This window comes from Cordyceps fumosorosea (assembly GCF_001636725.1).
Source record: "Cordyceps fumosorosea ARSEF 2679 chromosome Unknown scaffold_2, whole genome shotgun sequence".
Lineage (NCBI taxonomy): Eukaryota > Fungi > Ascomycota > Sordariomycetes > Hypocreales > Cordycipitaceae > Cordyceps > Cordyceps fumosorosea.
Window position 1 is genome coordinate 655,810 of NW_017387302.1, and position 25,277 is coordinate 681,086.

The 25,277-nt window shown below is 53.7% G+C and overlaps 7 protein-coding genes across 7 annotated transcripts; 3 read left to right on the forward strand and 4 right to left on the reverse strand.

Moving 5' to 3' along the window:
- Window positions 1-271: 271 nt before the first annotated feature.
- On the reverse strand, window positions 272-586 carry ISF_01354 (cell cycle control protein cwf14; the record flags this gene model as incomplete). The annotated part of the gene is made up of 1 exon (XM_018844961.1): window positions 272-586. One exon carries the CDS (start codon window positions 584-586, stop codon window positions 272-274), a length of 315 nt encoding a protein of 104 aa, XP_018707727.1.
- A 376-nt stretch (window positions 587-962) lies between these two features.
- ISF_01355 (NADH-ubiquinone oxidoreductase B14 subunit) lies at window positions 963-1,736 on the forward strand (the record flags this gene model as incomplete). Its single annotated transcript, XM_018844962.1, has 5 exons — window positions 963-1,005; window positions 1,087-1,148; window positions 1,332-1,478; window positions 1,529-1,666; window positions 1,725-1,736. The coding sequence occupies 5 exons, from the start codon at window positions 963-965 to the stop codon at window positions 1,734-1,736; spliced, it is 402 nt and encodes a 133-aa protein (XP_018707728.1).
- A 274-nt stretch (window positions 1,737-2,010) lies between these two features.
- Window positions 2,011-2,698, reverse strand: ISF_01356 (DNA-directed RNA polymerase I and III 14 KDA polypeptide; the record flags this gene model as incomplete). The annotated part of the gene is made up of 4 exons (XM_018844963.1): window positions 2,011-2,135; window positions 2,200-2,276; window positions 2,339-2,430; window positions 2,495-2,698. The coding sequence occupies 4 exons, from the start codon at window positions 2,696-2,698 to the stop codon at window positions 2,011-2,013; spliced, it is 498 nt and encodes a 165-aa protein (XP_018707729.1).
- A 5,629-nt stretch (window positions 2,699-8,327) lies between these two features.
- Window positions 8,328-9,655, forward strand: ISF_01357 (hypothetical protein; the record flags this gene model as incomplete). The annotated part of the gene is made up of 2 exons (XM_018844964.1): window positions 8,328-8,542; window positions 8,605-9,655. The coding sequence occupies 2 exons, from the start codon at window positions 8,328-8,330 to the stop codon at window positions 9,653-9,655; spliced, it is 1,266 nt and encodes a 421-aa protein (XP_018707730.1).
- Window positions 9,656-10,960: 1,305 nt separating this feature from the next.
- On the reverse strand, window positions 10,961-12,511 carry ISF_01358 (serine/threonine-protein kinase hal4; the record flags this gene model as incomplete). Its single annotated transcript, XM_018844965.1, has 2 exons — window positions 10,961-11,092; window positions 11,147-12,511. The coding sequence occupies 2 exons, from the start codon at window positions 12,509-12,511 to the stop codon at window positions 10,961-10,963; spliced, it is 1,497 nt and encodes a 498-aa protein (XP_018707731.1).
- Window positions 12,512-20,107: 7,596 nt separating this feature from the next.
- On the reverse strand, window positions 20,108-22,600 carry ISF_01359 (calcium/calmodulin-dependent protein kinase kinase; the record flags this gene model as incomplete). The annotated part of the gene is made up of 6 exons (XM_018844966.1): window positions 20,108-21,148; window positions 21,198-21,607; window positions 21,659-22,055; window positions 22,113-22,274; window positions 22,316-22,397; window positions 22,452-22,600. The coding sequence occupies 6 exons, from the start codon at window positions 22,598-22,600 to the stop codon at window positions 20,108-20,110; spliced, it is 2,241 nt and encodes a 746-aa protein (XP_018707732.1).
- A 1,372-nt stretch (window positions 22,601-23,972) lies between these two features.
- On the forward strand, window positions 23,973-24,623 carry ISF_01360 (transport protein particle complex of the golgi, subunit bet5-like protein; the record flags this gene model as incomplete). The annotated part of the gene is made up of 3 exons (XM_018844967.1): window positions 23,973-24,009; window positions 24,106-24,441; window positions 24,520-24,623. 3 exons carry the CDS (start codon window positions 23,973-23,975, stop codon window positions 24,621-24,623), a joined length of 477 nt encoding a protein of 158 aa, XP_018707733.1.
- Between the last annotated feature and the right edge of the window lie 654 nt (window positions 24,624-25,277).

Here is a 25,277-nt window from a genome sequence, read left to right on the forward strand (position 1 = left end):
AGATGCAGATCCGTGATGCGTGAAATGTCCACGATGTGTGTGATGAAAACAGCAGATGCAGAGGAACACGGCCTCAGTCCCCAGACGAGCACCCGCGACATCCGCAGCTGTTGCATTCTATCTCCTTCTGGTCCTCTTTCAGCTGCGCGCGCGGCACGCGGCAGATGCACGTGCTGTTAAAATTTGTCTCTTTCGTCTGGACGCAGCGCAGGCAGCACAACTATAATGGCTCGTTAGCACACGGCTCGTTTCCTCGGCGACAGCATCCGCACTAAAACATTACCTTTTCGTAACCTTGCTTCTTCCACTTGGCGATCAGCATCGCGTCCGCGTAGCCGTTCTTGAGCAGCCAGTCGTAGAGCGCCTTGCTGATGGCCTCCTTGTCGTAGTAGAGCTCGTAGACGTAGCGGCTGCGCTGGTGCGCGATCTGGAAGACCTCCCACTGCGCCTTGTACTTGGGGCCCGGCGGCGGTGGCCGGCTCTGCGCGTCCTTCATCTTGTTGGCGAAGATGAGCAAGTCGTCCTCGATGTCGCTGAAGCCCTCTGGCGGCGGCTTGCGCTTCGATGCGTGGCGTATGGCTGGCATCTTGTTTTTGGGATGGGGATTGTCAGACGACGCGCGCGCACCCCGCTTACCTCCTCGGTCGCGGTTCCGCCGTGCTTTTGAGGGTGAGGAGAGGAAGTGGTTGATTCGGTAGGTGGCGAGTTGGTGGTTATAGATGGGCAGAATTGCGCAGGTTAGATTTCGGTAGCCTAGTAATCAGTCGAACTCGATCGGTCCACCAAGTCGGTGGAGGGGCAAAAAGTGTGGCGCGGGCAGTTCTTGCTGTGGCGCGGGGGCTGCACGTGACCCGTAGGCGGTTCTGACGATACAGGTTGCGGCCGAAGCTAAGCAACCTCATCAAACCACGCTCCGGAAGCCGGTCTCGTCCAGCACAATTGAACCCGATTCGTCGCCCACAATGGCCATTACCCCGACTCAATTCGCGAAGAAGACGGCGCAGTGTGCGTATCCGCCCCTTTCGATCGAGGCCGCTCGCTCCACGACTTGAACTCGACGGTTACTAACGTTTACGGGAATCACAGCCGCCAACTGGGCAGAGGCCAAGCGCCGAGTCCTTTCTTCCTACCGCGAGTGGTTAAGAGGTGTATGTTGTTTGATACCCCCCCTCGCAAAGCACCAAATATCCCTGGTCACATTCTGAGCCGAATTGAGCCGAATTTCGCGATCGAGAGAGTCCCGACATACACGATCAGAGCCCAGGAAACTTGGGAGACGACGGCGCGCGAAACCGAAAATACGAGTGCTGACCATTGGAAACCCCAAATAGGCCCCTGACGTGCAGACCATGTACAACATGCCCATGCCCATCTCCGTTATCCGCAACCGCATGAGGCAAGAGTTTGAGCGCAACCGCTTCGTCAGCAAGCTGTCGGCCGTCGACGTCCTACTGTTCAAGTCACACGCCGAGTACCAGGTACGAATGCTCTCTCAAGCACGGTCACGCACAAGACGCCACTGGAATAGTGTTCTAACTTTGGGTTTCTGGCACAGGAGATGATGAACTTTTGGAAGCAGACCACACACGTCATGTCGTACTTTAAGGGTGAGAACTTTAGAGGAGACGAGAGACTGCCCAACAGCTTCATGTCTGGGTTCTTGCAGGTACGAGCGCGCTTGTATGTTCGTTGGTTTTGTTCAATGACGGCTAACATTGTCGCAGGGCCGCAACTAGAGGAACGTGCTTGTCCCTTTGGCGTTCGAAAACTGCTATGTACATATTTTAATCCCCTAGACTCGAGCGAATGCATCACCAGCCCTCGCGCATCACCATTCGGCAAGCCTTGCGGCATACCGTGCTTCCCTTTTGTAATATCCTCGTTTTTTTCTATGCGACGGAAAATAAGATGGCATGAAATACAAGAAATTCACAACGCTCCAAAATGACCAATATCCATGAACAATCCCTACGACCTGTGCGCTGGAGCTACCTTTTTGTCCAGCCTCAACTACCTTTCAATACCATTCTCGTCGTTGAATTGTTGACGTTGAGTGATGAACTCCTCGGCGACGACGTCGCAGACCTGCTGCAGATCGCCAAGGCCTTTCTGGAGAGCGTCAAGGGCGGTGCCCTCTGCGGCAGCCGTCAGCTTTCACCTCCCAGAAAATTCACAATATAGGATGCCGAATGGACGTACCGTATGTTTGTATTCTAATGTTCATCTTGGCCTCTGAGGGGTGGGGGATCGTGTAGGCGCAAAACTCGACGTCTGGGCTGCGGGACGAAAGGTCAGTCATCGAGTTCGCGAGGGACGCGCGACTGCGAGGGCAACATACTTCTTCATGATGATGTATCGCAGGGCATTGCCCATGGTGTGGCCTTCGTCGATGAACTCAAAGGACGCGGCCGTGTCGGTAGAGCCAGGCAGCTTTTCGATTTCCGGTCAGTTAGTTGACTACTCCCGGTGGTGACAGGGCGTGGGCGAAACTCACAATCTTTACGCGCTGCGCCTCAACCTCTTCTTCCTCTTCCTCTTCATCTTCCCCCCCTTCCTGTCCCTCCTCGGCGGCGGCGATGTCGTTCTCGGGCTGCTCATCCTCCTGCTCGGGCGCATCCTCGACCTGCGCGGAGGGAGGGGCGTCCTCCATGGTGGCGTCCTCGGACGCGACAACCTCCTTCTTGGTCCTGGAGGGCATGATGACTGTTCTGCTGTTTTTTGTTTGCTTGTACTTCGTGCGGGGAGGTTGACGGGGTTGTGATTGGAAGCTTCTCGGTTAGGAATTGACGTCGCGAAAGCGTTGGCGGTCGAGCAGGATTTTGATATCGATAAAGAACTTGGCTTGCAACTACAAATTTTGAGGTTGAAAATTAAGTGGGTCTGATTCTTGCGAGGGTGGATGAGATGCTGCGACCTGCCCGAGTATGGAGTACCTACATGACCGAAAATAAGCCAATCAATCTAATAGTTGCGCTGAATTCGAATGATTCCGGCGGACCGGTTTTTTTGCTATTTCTTCTTTGCATATAATTGGGGCTGCAGGGCTGCACTTCGACTCCTCGCTCAGGACATGTCAGCCGATGAAATATACCTGTGCGGCTTTCCTTGTTTTTTTTTTCAGTCTTTCTCTTGGTGCTGTTACTTTCCATGTATGTGTGTGAATACAGGATTCTAGTGGGAGACCTTGCCCCTCCTTCTTCGTAGGATGATCTAGGACGACGTGACTTTGCCTTTATCGTATAGGGCTGTCAAGGCATGTACGGAAGCTAGCCCGTCAAGGTGCAGCGAGAGAGTTGATACAATTTGTGATTCGACGTCAACAGCAGCGGCGACCACGGCAACGATTGGTCTCGGTACAAAGAGGAAAAAGGAAATCGCACCGAAATCATGCATTCAGACAATCAAATCACGCTATTTGGATGACATTGGCACCACTCCCGTCTCGGGTCCGAATTGCAAAGACTGGTATAGGGTAGCCACCAATGGTTAGTCATGTTGTAGTCAACGCCTTTGTCACCGGTTACTGTAATGTCACGTTTCCCGAGAAGAGCCGGGTAGCATGTAAAGTGGTTTCAGTAAGACGGGGATGGCGCGTTCTTTTTATCTCGTAGCTGGATTCATCGCCTCCGTCCCAAGACCTCTGGTTGCCCGGATTGGCAGAGGGTGTGTGTCGAGGTGTTTGAGCGAAGCCCCTAGCTCGACGCCACTTGTTCCGTCGAACGAGTTGCTGAAACGCTCCATTGGGCTTTGACTACCTGATGGGCAGGTGCTCAGAATTTTGAAGACGGGGAGAGGGGCGGAAAGGACGGAGCGGTATTACGTGACTGCGGGTTGTTGAACCAAACAACTCCATCATCTGAATCACATTTGCTAGGATGTGACGATCAAGAAATACCGATTAACCAGTCAATAGCCCAGGAGCCAGGTCGAGATGACGACCCCTTGTCTGCTCTTGTTTCTTTAGCACGCGCCGGCCGCAACCGGCCTGGGTGAAAGTCCCATTTTGTATGGATCTGACGTGCAGGGATTCTTCATGTCTGCGTCGTCCATGCACAAATAAACGATGCCGGGAGATGGATGTTACTGGGAGTTGACAGGCTGAAGTAAAAGATTGCCACTTGGCATTTTGCTGGACAACCTCGCGTATCAAAATATCTAAATTACCAAAGAAGCAAAGGCCGGGGCGCCGTCTTCTCGTCTCGGGGATATTGGCCAAGCCTGGCAGTAAATTGCTTCAAGATTATTATGACAGGCGCAGCTGGGCTTTTTGTTTCTTTTTTTTGCCCTTCATCTTGATGCGACAATTCGGACCGTGAATAGGGTACTTGCCCCCCAGTAAGCCGCATCACATGTGTGAGGCGAATGGGGTTATCAGCGACACGATTTACCAGTCAATACCAGTCAGTGCCTTACTACGGAGTAGTTTATGAGGGAACAGGGCAAAAGAAAACAAACCCATGCCATGGCCCCTCCTCTAACACCTGAGACGTTGGCGTCTCAGGTGCTGGCGGGGCTCGATGGTGGGGGATAGATGATGCCTTTTTTTCTTTTTCTTTTTCTTTTCTTTTTTTGCTCTTCTTTTTGATGATTTAGTCGCGCTCGTCGTCATGTCATATTTAATACTGTCCACATAGGTAAATATCCCCAGGGAATCAAAGGTCCAGTGCAGACGGCAGGGCTTGGGGAGAAGGATGCGAAGAAAAGGCGGGGAGGCGAGAACAAAGAAGCGGCATCCCTCTTGTCCCGTGTGCTAACTACTACTAATTACGACTAGTTAAATATTGCACTCAAACGACGGGCGCGCCGATGCAGATGCAAAGAGGCTCGTGAGATGGACGAATTGAGCGTGCACGCGAGCGGCTAATGTGATGAGAACTGCACTCAGCCGCCCGGTGGCTGCAGTGTGTGTGTGTGTGTGTGTGTGTGTGTGTGTGTGTGTGCTGGGTAGTTATTGTAGTTATTGGTAACTACCATGAAGGGCTTTCTTTGTCTTTGGCAGCCTTGTACGCGCATGAGCCGATGACGTACAATGAATTCCATGACGAGTATTTTTTACATTTTTTTTTCTTGTTTCTCTCCGCCTTCTCTTTCTTTTGACGTTTTGGAAGTTATGACCGACAACTTCATTGATCGTTTTGCTGCGTGATATTTCGCATTATTCTTTACCAGTGTTTTTTACGGATACAGGAGACCTCTTTTTCTGATTTTAGTAGCCAACTAGTTATCAGGAGGGCCGTGCAGTCGTCGGTCAGAGACTGTAATCAAGGACGGCAATTGGGAGGGAGCGAACAACTAGTTTGCGGTCACGGCAATCTGCCGCGGCGGATTGGCTCGCTCGCTTTCCTCTCCTGGTGACGAGAAAAAAAAAGGATTTGCAGAGGGACTGGCGCTGAAATGAAGTTGGGATTGTCCATCGCATTCGTAGTCAGCAAGTGCAAACAACCATTTTGTGCTAGTTAGTCAACTTGAACCTGGTGAAACGGCTCTACGGTACGGATATATTGCAGGGTTCAAATGTGTTAATGCGGGCATGCGAGCTCAAGCTTGGCATCTCTTTCATCCATGTTTCCTTGCATGTCTTTGACAGTCGGTGTATCAAGCTGCTGTTCCTTTTTGTATGTCGCATACGCAAGCGCGGCAGGCAAAGAAACGGACAGGGAGGAGGCTGGTGCCAAGTCATGTTTGCGTGCAAACCAGAGAGACAACGCAGCATTACATGCCGGACTGCATTGCTAGTAGAGTTTTGCTCGGCGGTTTTAAAGGCTATAGGCGGCGATGCCCAATCAATCTTGAGGCGCATTGCCGCGTCGGCACTAATCCTGCGAATCGCTGAAACGGTGAAGCGAATGCAAAGCCCTGCCGGTAATTAAAGGTGAAGGAGAAGGAAAAAATGAGGCACCGGCAGTATTTAGGATAATTTCCCCCTCCTGCTAAGGATGTAAGCAGAGGTTTGCATAGCACAGGAGACGTTATAGTTGGACGACAAGGACGAGTATCACCATATTCTGCCTGACACGGGTAATGACGTGGATTAACGAGCAAGACTGCGGTGTAAACCCCATGCTGGCTGCACCCATGGTCAGCCACCACGACCCCTGATGCGTGCAGATAGATTTTCAGCACGGTGTGACGTCGTATCGTCGATTACTAGTAATACTTTCTGTATTTTCTCATTGATTGACTTGTTGGGCAGCAAAGTATTCGTAACCAAGTTGACGGGACGGTGGCGACGGTGAGACCGAGACGGACAAGGGCAGCTGCCAAACTCATGGTGAATTTCTGCTTGAGTATGTAAACCAGCCATCGGTGAAGCAAGCTCTAGCCGAAGGGAATAGTTCGGCAACTTTCCCGGCAACCCAAGAGTTTGGCTGTGTAGGGATACAGTACCAGCCAGAAACTCCGTCCAGATCACGGATAGAACCATGGTACCAGTAACACGGCTGATGTACCAAGTATTGTTCATCGGCATGCCGAGGCACACACAGACACACACATCATGCGAACGAATCGACAGCCTGCCTGTCCGAATCTTGACATATTCTTCTATTTAATTGCTCTATTCAATGCCAATCTATTTTTCACAATTTATTTTCAATTTCTTCATCCGCACCACAACGACGACGCGACCGGACCCCTGCTAGCGGTTTGGGCTGGGCGGTTCGAGCAGCAAGCTATCGACCAACCAGCCATCAGCTTTTGGCGCCCTCAGTGGCGGACAGACCCCTGAAAGGCTGCAAGGAGGACAAATCCACTGGGCAAACACCCCCCCAAATTCAGCGCTCTGTTGAGTTGGAGCACGCTTGGCGCAGCCTCAGGCGCGTCTTGAGTCCCGGCTCGGGCATATTCGTACTAGCAGAACTCACTCCCTGCGAGTTCCATGTTTCTTGCTCGCATGATATTGCCGGCAGATTGTTTCCTCTTCTACATCAGACTGATTGAATGACAGTGTGTCAGAGCATCTAAAAAAAAATGTTCAAGAATCAAGAAACATCTGTAGGACAGGTGTCCAGAGACCCCCCTCACAGAGGTGTCGGTATCACACACCTCCCTCCAAGGCCGCCCTCACACGCCCTCTTCAAGCCACCCAAACCACGACAGCAAGCCTGGCGGACCAATGCCATCACCAGCGCCCGGCCTCAACTGACAACTGTGCGCTCTCAACTGAACTAGTCCCAAACCAAGCCCAGCTAAACTAAACCCAAAACCTTCGCCCCTGGTTGCTCCAGATTTGGTGCATCGGCACACCCCCAAGGACCCCCTGGGCCCATCCGTTTCCCCCTGTGCGCTGGTTAACTGGAGTTGCTGGTTGGCGGTTTGGAGGTTGGTGGTAGGAACATGGCATTGGTGTTGAGGGAGACTTGTCGTGGTCAGCTGGTAAGAAAACAACGAGAAAAACGAATACCAAAGTCGATGAAAAACAGGAAATACTACAGCCAGATGCAAATAGAAACTTCCCAAAAAAAGACACAGTAAACCTGCAACGGGCTGCATGTCGCATCCCACCTCCCGTCGTTGGGCAATTTAGTGGAACAGTGCGCCATGCCCAGTACAGGCACTAACCGTCCGCATCGTCCCCCTGATCCGGCTCCAACTTGCCCGCCCTAGCCATCCACCTCGGCAGCAGATATTGAATCGTACAGGCAAGCTGGTACCTGGAAACCGCCTCAATTTCCCTACGCCCGTAGGTACCGTCCTTGCCCTGTCAACTTTGCCTCGTCCAGCTCTTCTCTTCCCCTCCTCCTCTCCAAGCCCTTCACCTTCATGTCTGTCTTCATTTCTGCAACACTTTTTTTTTTTTTTTTTTACCCTCTCCTTCCCTTCCCCTCCTCTCCTCCTGCAACCAAGCGTCTGGTTCTCTTCTTTCATGCGACGTTTGTTGTTTTCTTCCAAGCCCATCCTTTTAATCGGACCGCCCTCTCTCCCTTCCTTTGCTCCGTCAGGCTGTCTGCTCGTCCGCGATAGACCTCTGTCCTCCAATCCATCCGCCCGTCCGCTCTCTTTAATACGCGCCACCTACGCGTCAGCAACTCGCTTCTTCGACTCGCCAATCTACCAAGCAGCATATTTGCATATCAAGGAATCCCGACGATCGCCTTTCATTGCAGTCGAGCTTCGGCAAACGCGTCTAGTACAACTACCGCCTTGATATACTTGACGTCCCCTCGTCAAAGTCGTTTCTGTACTCTCTCAGCCTGCGCCACCCTTGAGACTCGGTTTTGCATACCCTCGCCATCTCTCTTGAGCTCTAAATCGCCTGCCATCTTTTCCATCTGCAACCCGACATCTGCCTTTTCGGCCAACTGCCAACTATGAGTGCTGTAATCGCCATGGCTCCTTCTCCTGCGCCCCACGAACGGCCCTCGGCCATCCAGTCTGCTGCTCCTGCTTCCGTCGCCCCGACGGCCAACAGCGCCACATCACCTGCTGCGCGCAGATCGTCATCAGCTTCAAAACCTGCTCCCGCCCAGGCATCCGCTCAAAGATCTGGGAGTATCAGCCCCAGAGCCGTGCCTACCTCAGGCAAAGCTTCCCCCTCCGGCGCGTAAGTCTCATCGGTTAGCACAATGGTACACCGGGTTCGCCGATGCTAACATAGCTAAGTAGATCCAAGCCCGAAGTCAATATTCCTAAAGTTGTCATTAAGAAGGAGCCTGGCTCTCCCACTATCGGCAACGCTCGACCCAGACCGCGGAAACTCGATCTCTCCAAGAACACTCTCAACAGCAATGCGCCCGCCTCAGCTCTTCCCATGACTGCTAGAGATGGTCTCGGAATCCAAGAGGTTGGTCTGGCTTGTCTGTCCCCCGGCTTTGTCACCCAAAACCCCGTCATGAAGGAGCAGCTTCAGCGGAGTCTGAGTGTTCGCGAGCAACAGCGCCACATTATCGAAGCCCGTCTTCAGCAGCAGTCGGCAAAGGGCGACGGCACTCACCCGGATCGTGATGGCGCACCTCAGTTTTCCGCCAAGACGCCCGGCCTATCATCTCATCGCAGACGGGCGCCTCCTGGTCTCTCCATTGTTGCGCCTTCCCACGAGCAATTCGCCAACGAGCGCGTCATTCAGTCTGCGCCTCTCGGCCACAGTTTTACCGGCCGCCATCACCCTGCGCCTCTCTCACGCCACATTCCAACCCAGCCAGGCCACGGCAGCCAATCGCACATTCATCCCGTACCTGCGACGCAAACGACCAACCGCCTACCTCCTATTCACGATGTTTTCCCCCACGGCCAGCACGCTGACAACCATTCCTCCACTTATGGCTCTGCTTCCCGTGCTCCATTAGCTTCGCCTGGCCACCCCCACTCGGCGTACCCGGCTCCTCTGTCTGCGCGTCCGAGAGAGTACAAGTCAGCTGAAGAAGCCCAACAAGAACTTGCCGGTGGCCGTCCCGAGCTTCTGCCTAAGATTGTGCACTATGGTGGACACCAACCTCCCACGCCCCCGTCGCCCGTCGGCGGTCGCATCAGCAGCAACAACCGAAGAAGAAACCGCGCGGAATACGAAGATGGCGCCAGCCCGCCCCTTGGCCATGGTCCTGCGTCTAGTAGACGAGGCCCCTTCGGCGCGGGCCGGGACAGCCCAGAATCACAGCGCGCAAAGCGAGAAGAGTTTTTGCGACTTTGCGAGCGGGCTTGGGACCTTTTCCACTCGTAAACGCTGTGAGGACTTTGCATGTCATGATCACCGCGAGCTTGATGAGCTGAGAAACACACGTATCACTACCATGTGTCTCTTACACATACGAATCGAACGCATTTTATATTTTACCTTTTATATTTACATCATATTATTTCGCTTCTTTGAGACGGGGGGTATGGTTGCCGAGGACCGAGTCCTGATGTGACTTTTCCAGACAATGTCTGTGTACATGAGGTGGCAGGTACGGGGGAAGACGCTGGTGTTTTCTTTTCCTGCCTGCATCACTTTTTTTCGTTTCCCATTTTTGCGTCGTTGGACATGGCGCCATGGGAACTTTTGAATGTGATTCTGTTACGGTTTTCCTTGTTGTTTGGGATTGCAGACACGACTGGGAGTGTGCAATGGGTTGAAGAATCTGGCGCAAAGAGTGGATGGGTAGTTTGTTGTTGGTTGTTTGTTAATGGTCCTGGTCATCTATGAGTAGATGAATGCAAATATTATAAGCGAAGAAAGCGGCCTCATGTGCAAAAAGCTTCTCTTTTCTACATATCATGCTCCCCCACCGTTCCCTCCGTGATTGACAAGTATCAACCAACTCACTCAGCACTTGGAACAAAGGTCAAGCTTTCTCTCGCTAACTCGCCATACCCTTGGTAATATTGAGCACGCTCGGCAAAAACCGTAGAAATAAAAAAGACCGATGAAGGAAAACAAACTAAAAACGAGGAACCGCCCGACGGCAAGTCCCGACGTGGATCATCCATCCCCCGGCTGCAGACGACACCCGCGCTGACTTCCATTACAAGAAAACAACCAAGGACAAATAAAAAGTGGTAATAATGATGAGAGCAAAAGAAGGTGAATTGAATGAATATGCTCCAAAACGCCAGTGCTTATCGGTGTATAACCCCATAAACATGGTTTCCCAACAAAAAAAAAAACTCCTAGAAGGAAGGGCCAAAAAGTGTGAGGCGTCAAAAGACGTGTAAAGCTATACAAAGAGGAAAACCCGACGCCCACACCGTCAAATATGTTCCCCATCTGGCTTCCAACACCCCAACAAGAAGAAGAAAAAAAAGAAAGGAAGAATTTATAAACAAGTGATCTCTAAATAGCGTTAGACCGAGATGTGCCGTGAATGCGTGCAATTTCATGTCTCATCATCGTTGACCTGATGTCTCAAGTCTTCTTAGAGTTGCACAGTCTGAGGTTTTGTACAAGCAAGAAGCTGCAAGATGTGCGGCGGTTACAAAGAAAAAAGTGTAGCGCCGACCACCATCAGAGCAGTCCGCCATGCAGAGGAGCATGACGGACAGTGTGTTAGAGACCCTCTTCGCCAGCCTTGCAAAGTTTTACCTCGCGCACCCACTCAGACTTGAGCACCTGCGCGGCTGTCAGGCGCCTTGTGGGATGAGGGTCGAGGACAGAGTAGATGACGTTTCGACAGCGAGCCTACGGAAATGAGTTAGCGGTGTTTCTATGAGAAAGCCCACGAGAGCAGCATACCCGATGAAGAGACTCAATAGGTCCGTAGCCATCTTCGTCGCGACGACCCTCGAGATAGCGGGCGTAAAATTCGTCGTCGTCCTTTTTGGCAACGCGCCAGAGATGGCGGCCAGTACGCATGGCCATGTAGATGACACCACAGCCCCAGACATCGACAGCGCGGGCGTCGAATTCCTTGTCGGTGTATTCTTCGGGGGCAATGTAAGGCGCGGAGCCGCAGAGGCCCGAAACCATATGGGCGTCGGTCTCCCAGGCCATGCGGAAGCACTCGCCATTGCCAAAGTCGGTAATTTTGAGCGCGCCGCGGGTAGTGAGGAGCAGGTTCTCGGGTTTGAGATCACGGTGGGCTACACCCATCTCGTGAAGGTATTCGACTCCCCTCATCATCTGCTTGAAAAAGCAGTCGGCTTCCTGGACCTCGAGCTTGCCACTAGAGAGGATAAGTGTGTAGAGATCGCCTCCAGCGCAAAATTCCATTACTTCACAATAGTCACCCTTGGCATCCTTGAGGAGGTCCAGGGTGTGGATGACATTGGGGTGACGGAGCGAAGAAGAAATGCAGAATTCGGCCGTGAGACGTTTGCTGTACTTTTTCTCAGTTTCCTCGGGCCGGCGGCGGAACTCCTTGACAGCAAAGAGCTTCTCACCGGCACCGAGCTTTTTGTGAGATATGCGGACAATACCAAAGGCGCCGCGGCCAACAATCTCCTGGCACTTGCCGTACTTCTCGACGAGAGTTGTAGACGTGGTGTGGGGACTAATCTTGGCACCGTTGGCAGCATCTTCCTTTTCCTGGCGGAGAGAGTCGACCCAATTGGAGACGAGAGAGAGATCGCTGTCCGGCGTAGGCTCGGCCTTTTTGCCAATGAGACTGCGCCACATGTCAGAGAGCTTCTCTTGACGGCGACTAGACTTGAGATAATGCTCGTGAGCGCCTTGGACGTCAGAATTGGATATGAAACGGGAACTGCCTTCTTTAGGAGCGGCTGGTTTCCCCTGGGCCTGGGCGGATTTGTCTTTATCGGCAGGCTTATCAGCTGCGGCGGCGTCCTTGACGGCTTTGGAAGCCGAGGTGCTATTGACGGAGGAGCCGCGGGGACGGCCAGAAGCGTCACTGATGCCGTTGGCAGCGCCGTTGGTGGAGGGGTTAGGGGTAGCAGCCCGGGACGGTTCTTTGGAGGAGAACATGCGAGTGAAGCGATCTTTGACAGAAGACTTCTCCACAGGCTTGCCATAGTCGCTGCCGGCGGGTGAAGGGCTTTCGGCGTCCTGAGGCCGAAGGCCGGGAGACCGTTTTACGCCATCAGAAGATTTGATGGAGGAAGGCTTTGAGCTCGGAGCGGAGCTCGGTTTCGACTCGGGCATTTTCAGTTTAGAGAAGAATGTTGGTTCGAGGGCGCGTGTACGACGTGAGGTGACGCGTGGGAAGTGGTAATGGAAGGCTGATTGAGTCGACAGGATTCGGGCCTTGGCGACGCACAGCTGGTGACGGACGAGGACGAGGCGAAAATCTCGAGTTCGAAAGCGATGATGGCCTGTTGAAGCGCGGCAGAGCCAGACGGACCAGATGGAACGCGGCGCAAACGTAGGGAGGTGAGAGGGCGAGAAGCGCAAAGAAGCGCAGTGCGCAGAGGACGCCGTGTCGGCGTGTTAATAGTCTTGAGCGGACAAAACAAGAGGGCGTTTGACTGTCGCCACAGAGCTAGCTGGTGGTGGAGCGAAGATGAGGGCGGATTGTCGAGCGAGAGCGCAGGTCGAAAGTGGAAAGCGTAGGCGCCAGATATAGCTGTAGTTCAACTTGTATAACAAGGCTGTGGGGGCAGTGGTGAGAAGCACGGCAGAGAGGAGTATGTAGATATGTATTTGAAAGAGGGGGGTACTGATATCTTAAGAGCACGATGCACACGACCGTTGAAAGAAGATTGAAATTTCCTCGTCGTTGAGGGTTGAGTGTTTAGAGGCAGGTAGTTAGTTGGAGGCGGGCTGGTTGAGGACGGGGGAGGAGCGGCGACAGGGAATTATTAAGAGAGGAGCAGGTGGCAGGTGGTGGCAGATGGGTCGAGGCCAGGCGGGCTGGCGGGCTGGCGGGCTGCGGGCTGGCGGCGGCGACGACAAGACAAGGGTACAAGAGGGTACATGCAAGGAGAGGACGACAGGTTCGCCGCTGGTGGTATGGCGGGGGCCACAGAGAGAGATGGCAAAGAGACAACTAGAGGGGTGTGTGGGCGTAGAGGAGTGGGAAAAAAGATTGAAAAAAAAATCACACACTAACTAGCTGGACTGTCTCTGGGAATAAATGCAAAATTGAGAAAATAAAAATAGAATGGATGGTGAGGGTTTATAAGACAACCTCTGCTGGTCGGCCTGCCGCCTGAGGTGGTTTAGGGACTTTGGCTGTGGCTAACTGTGAAAAAATGGGTGGTGGTTTATGGTAGGTACTGGGATTTGCCAAGGGTGATTCGCCTTCACGATGTAGAGGCAGGTTGCCGACGGTAGTACCTGCGAGGTACCTGGCGTACGAACAGGCACTTTTGAGGTGCAAATCTCTGAAGGTTTTTGGTGACAGAAAGCCTCTAGCGCGCCCTACTAACAAAACCACATCCCCTCTGGAGGCTCACGGTGAGGCATTACTGGGCAGGGCTAGGGAGGAAGAGACGAAAAGGGCATTTTTAGAATGCCCCTATCGTAAACTACCAAGCGCCATATGCATTATCCCGCGCCACGCCGGGTATCTCAGCTAACAGCTGCTAGTCAGTCAGTGAGTAAAACTGCCAGACTGTCTAGTGGAGCAGCGCCGGAGCATTGCGGACCGCCACGGCGCAGGACGCTGTAAAAGTTATTGTACTCCGCGTACGGATAATGGAGGTAAGATTGAAATTCTGCCGTCGCCAGCTGCTCGCTGCGCCTACTCTGGTCTGCACTGCAGTGCCCTAATTTGGCAAGGCTTATTATTACTCCGTCATGGGCAAAGGTGATTAAGATTGTTCTAGCCACCCTCAAACCGACCTGCTGGTCCCTGGCCGGCCTCGGTCGTGTTGCATCCAATGATCTGCCTGCTGTGCTCCAAACAGCCACACCACAGCCTCTGCAGTGAACAAATAACTGCTGCAATAACTGCTGTGATAACCTCTGCTGGGCCATGCCAAATGTCCACTGCAGTGCAAATTACACCATCCACCAAAGCCCTGCGGCTACCGCTGTCCACGGCCCCGATAGGGCACGCGCCACCGCCAGGTACCTGTTCCACGGTACCAAGTACCTGCAACTTGGCCATCGAGGCCGCCAGCGCTGCGCCTCACTCTTCTAATGATACTCTCCGTTTGTCTGCATCTGCCTCCTCTCGCCGCCAAGACCTCCATTCCACCCGCATCGTCGTCTAACACACAGCAAACGCGCACAGGGAACGCACTGCCCTTTTCCTCTTTCATCCACTGTCCCCCAGACGGTGATATGCATGTCTCGTGTAGCCAAATTTTCTTTCCTCAACCACTGGGAAAACTTTCACCCAAAGCCTTGCACGCAAGGACTCACGCCTCAACACCGAGCCGCGAGCTTGCTTCCAGCATATCCGATTTCACCCCTTGCCTAACTATGCCCTCGGAAACGCCGCACTGGACTCAACAGCAAAACGATACTATTTCATCCAAGACATGATCCAACTAGTCGATTGACAAGCTCTACTAACCAATTCATCCTTGAATTATAGCCAGGAAACATATTTGAAGGCAACATCGCCTGCGGAGTGCTGCTTCCGCATCGCATCTCGCACCTCATCACTCAGTGCCCTCGGCTTACACATGGCGATGCCACCATTCTGTGTATCCCACCAGACATGCTCGCTGCGAACAAACCCAATTGCACGATTCATAATCTTGGCTCTAATCATACCCACGTCATTGTGCCAACTCATTGTTCTTGGCACCAAATCCAGGGCAATTTTACGAAGGCCTCGATAACAGGCAATATCTGTTCAAGACCTGACCACGCCATCTTTCCCGATGCCCGGTCCCTGTGCGACAGCTTACAAGACCACGATTATTATTAGCCTCGATTGTCTCACCGTGGCCTGTTCTCTGTCGCAGAACCCGTCTCTTACCCAGTACAAGGTCGACACCTGCTGAAAGTACTAGACATGCAGTGCGACCTGCATAAGCCCGATCTCGCACCCTCGGCCGTCTTATACGTCGGTGCGAAAACCAAAAAATCAAAGTTGAGATGTTTCGGACCCGGCTGGCCGGGTCCTGTCCACCGGTGCGGTTACCCTGACTGTCTTTCCTTTCCCGGTCACGGCAGGCTAGAAGCCCCTGCGTCTGCGAGTCTAGGCTCCTGCGATTGCTCTGCTAAACCTTTTAGACGCTGCTGGGATCCTTGATTCACCGTTGGCCACGACGCGAGACTAGGCCTAGAACTCTGCTCAATTCCTCAACAGAAACTCCCCAGACACACTGTCGCAGACACCTTGCCGGCTACTTGCTCCGAAATACATACATCCCATTCTGCCGGATCAGCAAAGTGCACATCACCAAACTAACAAAAAACATGAAATTGCAACCAATAACTAGCACCAACAAGTAGAATGAGAAGGTTGGCGCCGCTTGCGAAATGGTGCTACGGACTCAGCGACGTCACTACGCGGGGCATTGCGGCATATTCATGTGAGGCGACGCACGACAACAGCCCATCCTCCACCACCCACACAAACTTCAAATGCAGCGGCTGGTTCGTATTGCGCTTGGCATGCTCCTACCTCGACGGCTACGCATTTGAGGGACCGCTCCTGGTATGTACTCCATGCTGTACACCGATTGTTGTTCCGAGTCGAGATGCAGTAGAAGCAGCAATCCATGCACTAAAAAGCCATACGAGAGCAAATATTAAGCTGACAGCCGAACCGAACCCTTGTCCACTCCCTTTACCCTAGCTCTCTGCGAGGGTAAAGACAGGTGGATATGACGAGTTGGATCCCAGATGGAGCCAAGACTAGACCCTGCTTGCTTTTATTAGGCTTGGTAACCTGGCTAAGTCCTCCGTAGTCCCTTTCGACTGACTGGCATGGCTGCGTTGGAAGCCTTTGTCAGTCTGGAAGAGGTGAAAGGTGAGGCGATCGGCTCAAGAAAGGCGCACAACTTAAACCGTGAGAGGCAGGTTCCAACAGCCTGTCGACTCTAAAGCCGCTGACCGCCTGCATCATATTCCGCCTCCCGTCTCTGTCTAACTAATCCCGGGAACTAGGACTCCTCGCTACCAGTAATTGGAACAGGTGACTTGGAAGCCTCTTCGTCGATCCAACATCGCCTCTTGCTCATCCTCATTTGCAAAAAGCTGTCAAGGAAATGTCCCGCTTCGACGCGTTCAGGGTGTTTGCGCTTGGCCCTCCAATCAAAGCTTGTTTGTTCACAACTCGGATCCATATTCGGCCGCGAAGAACTTTGGAAACCACATGGACAAGCCATCCCCTCGTTGCAAAGCCTCGTCGCCTCTCACAAGCCTCCGACAGCTTTTAGCTTCTCTAGCTGACCCGACCCTCCTGCCCTACCCCGCCGCCCTATCCCGTGTCCGCATCGGCTTCTTTTGCCGTCTTGGCTTATTGCAAGGCTTTGCGTTAGGGCACTGTATTTCAAAACGCCACCGCCTTGCTGGCTTGTCCCTCGGCATCTCTGCCATTGCAGCGTTTTGCGGCTGTAATTTGGTCTGGCTCCCCCACTACCATGCAAATGGTCACTCATTTTCAAAGGCCGCGAAGACTGGCTGCGCCTGTAAAAATGGCGACCAAGATTTGCGAGGCTGATTTGGTGTTCCGACTTGGAATACCGCGTGGCGTCAGTAGCCTCATCCTATGCATGGCTGTCCACATCTCGCAGCGTTGCTAGCATGGAGGTATGCATGGACGTGAAGAAATGCTACCGACTCAAGCGCATCGCGACTCGGCCAAAGCCTTTGCAGACTACTGGATCAGGCACGAAGAACTCAAGCTTGACGCTGACTACGGTTCTGTTTAAGCTTGCTTGATCGAATTCGGGCATTAGAATGCCCGTGCGGGAGATTACCGTAACGGTTAGAGGTGCCCCTTTGATTGCGACTCTGTGTTACAATTTGATGCAATGTCAACCGGTCTTTTGTAGCACAAAGCAGGGCTGCTTCTGCATATGAGACACTGAGCGCGCGGCGTGCGTCAGAATGCGCGACACTGCATTACATATTACACATTACGCCGTTGTAAGTGTGAAGGCCAAGTAATGTATTGGCGCACTGAAGTGACGCACATTGCAGGCGTGGCAGCATATCGCAACAACCGAGAAACGCTCGTGTGGCAAGAGGCTCGCTCATCAGACGGGAGCATCAAGGAGAGACATGGCTGCACACCACTTCCCGACAACGTCCAGCGTCAAATGGGCCGATCTACACGCAGACTTCGCTTTTCGCAAACCAGAGTCGCTTGACCTGGTGGGTGGGTATGCAGAGTGGCAGGCTCTCTCTTGCGCTGCAGGAATACATAGGGTATTTATTTACAGGAACGTCTAAAATGGCGCAGAAATGCAAATCCCCAGCGCCACCGAGACGAAATTTCTCCTCTCGGCCAACAAACGGAACGAGCTAGTAGTTGAACGATGTTGGACGGAAAGCAGACACTGACTGAGCCTGTCTGTCTCCGTCTTCCCCGCAATGGGATAAGTACATAATGAAGTACACACGACACATCATCGCGCGCGCCATGACAAAGGTCAGCCAAGAACACTACGTCACTCCGCGCACGGGATGGGCAATCCTGGGAAACCGAGCCTCTTTTTCCCTCCTCGCTGACAGAATGAGCCCCCCCGCCCCCGCTACAGCGTACGGCGCGCGGGCCCCGAGGGCTGATCAGCGAGAGGCGGACTTTCAATGGTTCAGCAACTGAGATGCTGCAGAAAGTGAGGCCTGCTTACACATCAAGACACCAAGATAACGACTCTCACTGTTTAGGCCGGCAAGTGGGAACGCTCTTCAACCGTCTCACGCACCCGCTCTATGATTGATGCCCAACACCGGCAGCAGGTCCTCCACAGCCTTGTTACCATGGACTCTAGGTGTCCATCTCTATATCACGGCGAAGCCGGATGCTATCCATGGAAAAGAGATCCCTGCGATTCCTGACTTACATCGCATGCCGGCAAGTGTGCAAAGCAGGGCCCGGAAAGATGTCCCATCACCGAGCACTGGGAGTTCCCGGTCAGATTGTACAGGACAGAAATGCCAAGACCAAGCTGTGGGGAAATTATTTCCGGGTTTGCCGCCAAATAGTCCCCTTGAACTGTTGTTGCTAATAACCATGGAAAGGCAGACTGGATTTACGGAGTATTCGGTAGGGATGTCTGATCCCATCTTCGCCCCCTTCCGTTGAGCCATCGTAGATCTACATTGGGGGCTAAGAAAACGCCATTACCAGCCTGTACTTTTCTGTTCATGCATTGCTGTCCAGAAAGTCTGAATTCCGAGAACACTGCCACAGCAACAGGCCATCCTTTTTGCCCAAAGAAACCAACAGCTCCTCTTGACGACGTAGAGATGACCGCAAGAGGTTCCACCACCGAGGGTAGTGCACAGCGCGCTGCGTTTGCCATGGCGCAGCTCCGCCTGCATCAATGCTTGCCGTGTGGGCGATGATGCTGTTGGGGCATGCACGTATGCACTACCGGGCAGGCCGGAGAGAGCAGACTTACGGCGCGCAGCTTGGGGGCTTGAGCACATGACAGACGGTCCAACAACGAAGGTGCTTTTTGGACGTCCAATTGTAAGTCAATTTTCATAATTAGCCCAGTGAAGGCTTTTCAGTCCTTGAAACGTTTTGCCCCGGCTTCCCCGGGGCCCCGTTCCGGGACCGGGGGGTGGGTGCATGGGTTGCAAGTCTTTGTCACGCGGAGGGAGCGGAAAACAACCGACAACACTGGATCTAGATTCAGCAAATCGGACAACAACAAGTAAGAGAGAGACAGTGGCGAAGTGAAGGAGTTAGATGGAGTCAACGAGGCGCATCTTCTGCTCACGTCGCAAAAACGACAAGGATTCACGCAGGACGTGTCCAAAAGGCGAGGTTTCTGGTCAAAAGAGAAAAAAAGCGCATAGTATAACTAGCATGCATGCATGCAGAGGCAGGGTATCAACGCGCAAAGTACATATGAACAAAACAACATACACCAAAAATAAACATCCCTGGCTAGCTCCCGCAGGACAAAGACAGACCCTTGGCATCGCCCAGCCCTGTTTGTTGCGCGTGGCCTTCCTCGTCTTTCTCAATGGACACTAAAATATCCTGGCATGAAAGAGAGAAAAAGAGGAGATGCTACCATGCAACACGGACGAACACAAAAGAGCTCAAGTGAGGAAAAGTAGGTGGACGACAAACAGCTCGCCTGTCGAGTCCTCACCGACAATTCGTCTTCTCACTGATATGCCGTGCGACGCGCCTTGGCAACTCGACTGTGCTGGCTCACATCGAGAGAGGTTTCAGGAGCAACGCCTCTAATTCGTCCCCGTTTGCCATGCCGTTGGCTGTGCCGTGTCTCAGTCGAGAGAGATCTCGACCGACTTATCAACCCCCCCCCCCTTTTCCGTTTCTTCCAGAATGCGGTGCGACGCAGGGACCTTTGCGATTGTGGTTGATTGGTGCGAGAGGCGCGGAATGGCTGACGCCGCCAAGGGGGAGAAAAAAAAGAAAGGAGAGAGCTTCGTCTGGAGGGTTTCGTCCGGTTTTTGTTGAGGGAGGCTACCCGTTTTTTCCCGAGGCCGCAGAGAGTGGCAAAGCTATGAACGGCAAGAGAAGAAGATGGGAAAGGAAGCCCAAAGGTCGCACGAAAACGTTATGGCTGAGTTGCCGGTCACAAGGGTCCCTCAGTGGCGCTGTCGTCGTGCGCGTGTCGACTGCTGTGCGACCAAGCTTGTCAGCGTCTACCATCACTCTGCGTGGCCCATACCGGTCGCGGCGCGTCACCCTCGGGGTCCCCTGTCTTGCCAAGCCGAAGCGGCGGCGGCGGCGGCGGCGGGGGTTGTCTTGCTCGCCGTCGAGGCCTCGACTTCATCCGCCTTTGCTGCTTCTGGCTCAGGTTGCACATTGCCTCCTGCCTCCGCGTCCCCGCCTGCGCCGCCGTTGGTGGCACTGTTAGAATGGTCGCCGTCGACGGGCGCCTCGTCCCCGACGAGGGCGCTTACGCCCGCGTCGTCCAGTACTGACGGCGCGGGGGCGTCAGCAGCGGCCTGCGGCGGGTCCGCAAGACCAATCTTGGCGACCAGCTTGGCCAGTTTGGACGTTGAGGGCGAGGTGAAGCGCTCCTGGAGGCTGGCTCGCGTCTCGCGCATCTGCTCACGCATCTGCTCGCGCACCGCCGACGCCGGTGAGAAGATGGTGCCCTCGACAATGTTCTCAAACGACTGGAAGCGCTCTGTCTCCTTGACGAACTTGGTCAGGTACATGACGGGCCGCACGGCGGACGGACCGGCGTCGAGCCGGTCCTTGATGGCTTGCTCGTAGGCGCGGTCGTAGATGTTGTAGTCGACGGCGCTCGGCGAGTCGGCCACCACGTCGTCTGTGCCCGACTCGTCGTCCAGGTAGAAGGCGTGCCGCGAGCTCGTGCCGATGCCTAGGTATAGCGGCTCCTGATCGCTAATGTCCTTGGCATGGCCCTTGCCGCCGACACTGCCTGTGCTGTCGTCGCTGCCGCGCGTGCGTCTGTTGAGAGCCTCGCGGCGCTGGGCGAGGAGCGTCTCAATCTCCTCGGCACGCGTCTTCTCTTCCACGGGGTCAAACGTGCCCTCCTGGATCTCCTCCGTCACGGCAGGGCTCCGGGCCCGTCGATCGGACAGCAGCGACTTGAATTTGGAAATGGCCTTGAGAACGCACAATACATTGTCCATCTTTCTCGTGAAAGCACGGCTGATCTCGAGCTCGTTGGGCGGCTCCACCTTGTGTGCGCAGTTCTCTTCCTTAGAGAGTAGGGTGTCTGTGCCGGCCTTGGTGATCCATGGATGCTCCTATGTACAATTAGTAGTGGTCCGTGACGAGAAGAGGGGAAGCGCTTACACGAAGCTCCGCCATTGTGATGCGCTGCTCGGGGTCCTTCTCGAGGAGCCTCTTCATTATGTCTCTGAACGCTGGATCCTCATCCTCCGGGAATTTGGGCTCCTCCGTTTGAATCGCTTCGTACATGTCCAGCACGCTCGCTCGATTAAAGGGAATCTTGCCGTAGCGGAAGCAGTAGAGGCATACGCCCATGGACCAGATATCGGCGGCGGTACCAGACACCTCGCCGTGAGGGCTGCACAGCTCCGGCGCCAGGAATGCAGGAGACCCGGCCGACTTCTTAATCTTCATACCGTCAGGTTTCTCGAACAATTCCGAGACACCAAAGTCGCTGACTTTGAGAGTATCGTCCGCTGCTACCAGAAGATTGTCTGGCTTGATGTCGCGATGAATGATGGATTGAGAGTGCACTAAGATGTTAGTGACGAGGCTCTGGTTACGGAAAGGCAAGAGAGACATACAGTATTCAATGCCGAGAATTAGGTCGCGAAAGTAATACCGGCACGAATCATCGCTGTACGGGTCGGCGTGGTCGTCCAGCCCAACCCTCATGACGACGCCCTTTTTGCACATTTCGAGGACCATGTAGAGTGAGTCCTCGCCCGGGTCATCGAGGACCTCGATGAGCTGCACGAGGTTGGGATGGTTGAGCTTCTTCATGATGGCCACCTCTTCTCTAATAAGGTGTAGGGCATCCTCCTTTTCGCCGGGCTGCTCTCCTCCAAGCAGCGGTGTCAAGACCTCGCCGTTGTTGCGGACGCGCAAGGGCTGTCGTCTAGGACGACCTTGGGGCCCACGGCGTAGGATTTGGGACTGCGCACGCTTGCGCAGGCGGGATTTGGAAAACTCCTTGACTGCCTGGTTAGGGTTAGTTTTGCATACATCTTGATGATTGCACTGAGCATGCATGCGTACATAATCTGTGCCAAATTGATCAGTCGCAAGGTGGACAGCGCCGTAGGAGCCGCGACCGACTTCCTCAATAATGGTGTACTGATTGATCTTGTGGTAGGTTCTCCCGTCATCTTCGTCGCTTGCGTACTCGACGCGGGCATCCAAGGTTTCCTTTCTGGTTAGCTGCGAATGAATGGCTGGGGTAGTCGGCTACAAGTACACACCTTGACCTCGCGATGAGCACTCGGCTGTCTTTTATGCTGCCGTAGAGGGCTCTGGAAGCTTTGTAGGCCGGGGGGATCTGAGCTGCAGAAGACATGGTTAATCAAACTTGATTGTGCGTCGATCCGGTTGACTCACGCGTTAGTCGCCAATGGTGGCCGCTCAGGCACCAGTGAGGATGGCAAATCTTGGGCTGAGTCGTAATGTAACGGCAGAGACGGCTCACTCTGAGGGGTGCTAATGATGGTAGGCGCCAGAGCCGGACGCGCGACAGATGGGCTGTCCATGCTTCTAGTAACTATGGATGGGCTCGCAGCAGATGGAGGCCGTTTTCCTACGGCGAGACTGGAGCAGCGCGGGTGAAAAAGGGATAAGAAAAGAGAGCTATCGTCGAAAAAGCCCCGCGCCGCAGAAACGTGGTGCGCCCAAGGTAAGGTGCTCCTCTCAGCCGCGAGTTTTGTACCCAGTCAGCAGAGAGGGGTTTGTCAGTTGGAGGTATGTAGGCAGCGAGAAGAGGAGCTATCGCCAGCCGGCGCGCGGAAGCGGGGTGAGGCTGCACAACGGCGTCTCACCAGAGCAAGTTGAAGCCGGGAAGGAGAGGGTTTCTTGTGGAAGACGATAGAAAGCCGTTGGGACTGTTAGACCATGCTGTGGGAAAGGGTTGCTTTGACTGGCATAATAAGGGTGCATTCGTTTGCGTGAAGAGCTGGAAGTCTAGGTAGTCGGCCAACTACCAGTAAGCAGGCAAGGCTGGCTGGCTGGCTGGCCTGTTGCCCTGTGGGCTGCTGGCCTTTGTTATGGTTTGTGTGAGTGGAGAGAAGTCCCCTTTGCTACCTCGGCCAAGTGTCCCGGCGCAAGCACTCTTCAATGCATCGAGATTGCTTCTAGATTGCTACTACATGGCTGCTAGATCGGTGGCGAAGAAATTCTCGGCAAAGGGGATCTTCGGGGACCAGGTCTGGTGTAGGCAGATTGTACTGTGTTGGCAGCGTTCGGCAATCGCCACGAAGCTGCAAGTGGTGATGTGCAAACAAGGATCCCCTGCATCGCTTATGTTGGTAAGTCGTATGTATCTTTATTTCGTACAATGCTATACACGTACAGATTCTATGCGATAGGTATGTCGACGATTAAGCATATAGAAAAGGGAAAAGCGAAGCGACATTAGGAAAACGGCGACACCACCTCGATCGATAAGTACTGAGCTTCTCTGCAGGTACCTACTGTGGCATCCCCTCGGTTGACAGGCTCCTCTGAGCTGGACCAGCTGCACAAAAAGACTCGAATATTAGATTTGAACTAAAACTTTTCTAATTGGTATAATCACCTACAATAATGCCAGTCGTCCTTTCATTTTTGGGCTGCCCTTTTAATTAATACGATGAATAGAACCCCTCCTCCACAGTCTGCGCCACCAGGAACGCGCCACAATTCAAGCCTCTAGCAGCTCCTGTCCAACTCAACGGCCCGCCAGGGCTCCGACATGCGACACCTTCATCTTCCACCACAAATCAACGGCCGCTGATTGCATCCAAATTGAGTCATCCAGCTCAGCGAAACCCATTGGAAACGACGCTTGTACACATTTCCCCTCGAGCGAACCCGATACATCACTGCGCCCGCCCGGCGCCCTCCCCCTACCTCTCTCTCCCCGCCATCATGGCCGTCTACTCCTTCTACATCTTCGACCGTCACAGTATGCCAGCTTCCAACCTCCCCCGTCCATCGCCCTCTCTACAACGAAGAATCGCGTGCGACTGACCTTACATTCGCAACCCCCCTCTCTTCGCAGCCGAATGCATATACTCCAAGTCATGGCTCCCTCCGTCCGTCAGCCGCCCTACCTCTAGCACCGGAGCCGCTCCTGCGCCGCCGCCGACGGCCGCGACTCACGCCTCCTCGGACGACAACGCCAAGCTCATCTTCGGCACCGTCTTCTCTCTCCGCAACATGGCACGCAAGCTCGGCGGCGACGACGACGCCTTTATCAGCTTCCGCACGGGCCAGTACAAGCTGCACTACTACGAGACGCCGGCCAACCTGCGATTCGTCCTCCTGACCGACACGGCCTCGCCGAGCATGCGCAACGTGCTGCACCAAATATACATAAACCTCTGGGTCGAATACGGTTAGTTCTCTTTCTATACCCTTTTCTCTCGAGGAGGGAAACTGGGGAAACAATGCGCTAATGAGTGTTGTCACGCAGTGGCCAAGAACCCCCTGGCGCCGGTAGAGCACAAGGGCGGCGACGGTGTACGGAATGAGTTGTTTGAGCTTGGCCTGGATCAGTTTATCCGTGGATTGATGTGATTGTGATTCCAGGCTTGAGTGCACTCATGCTGCCGTGCCGCGATCCCGCACACCCAAAAACGCGCCGCATTGCCCAGCAGCACACGGCAGCACAGGCAGTATTCTGCCGACCTGACAACGAATAAAAACGAGTTTTAGATGTTGGGATGTGTACAAACCTATCGCGGACCATTCGAAACGAGAAGCAGTACACTAGCAGTCTGTTCAGGAGCCGCCATATAAGAAATGGCCCTGCGGGTTTCACGCCATTCACGGGCAAATCTGGCGAACCTTCCGAACCTGTCGGGGAAGTTTATAGCCTGGAGAGAAGCCTAATGATAGAGAGCTCACTTGTCAATGCGAAGCTTGACCTGTGATAAGAACGAATTTAAAAGATATCGGTGCCTTTGATGACGTTGATGAACTGCTACGTCACTGAGCAGGATGGCTCTTGATCTACACTATGCGATGTCGAATGTTCTTCGCCCAGTGTTTCCTTTCCGATGTACTGTAGGTATGTATGTGGACTAATCTGTAAACTTAGAGCAGAGACAATTTCAGAAGCCTACCTGGCTGAAGAGCCGTTGCCAATATCGGAGCGCCAGTTGTAGCCCCATCCGTGTGCTTGCGTATGCTTGCGATTCAAAGTCTGAAATTTTAGACAAAACCTGCAAA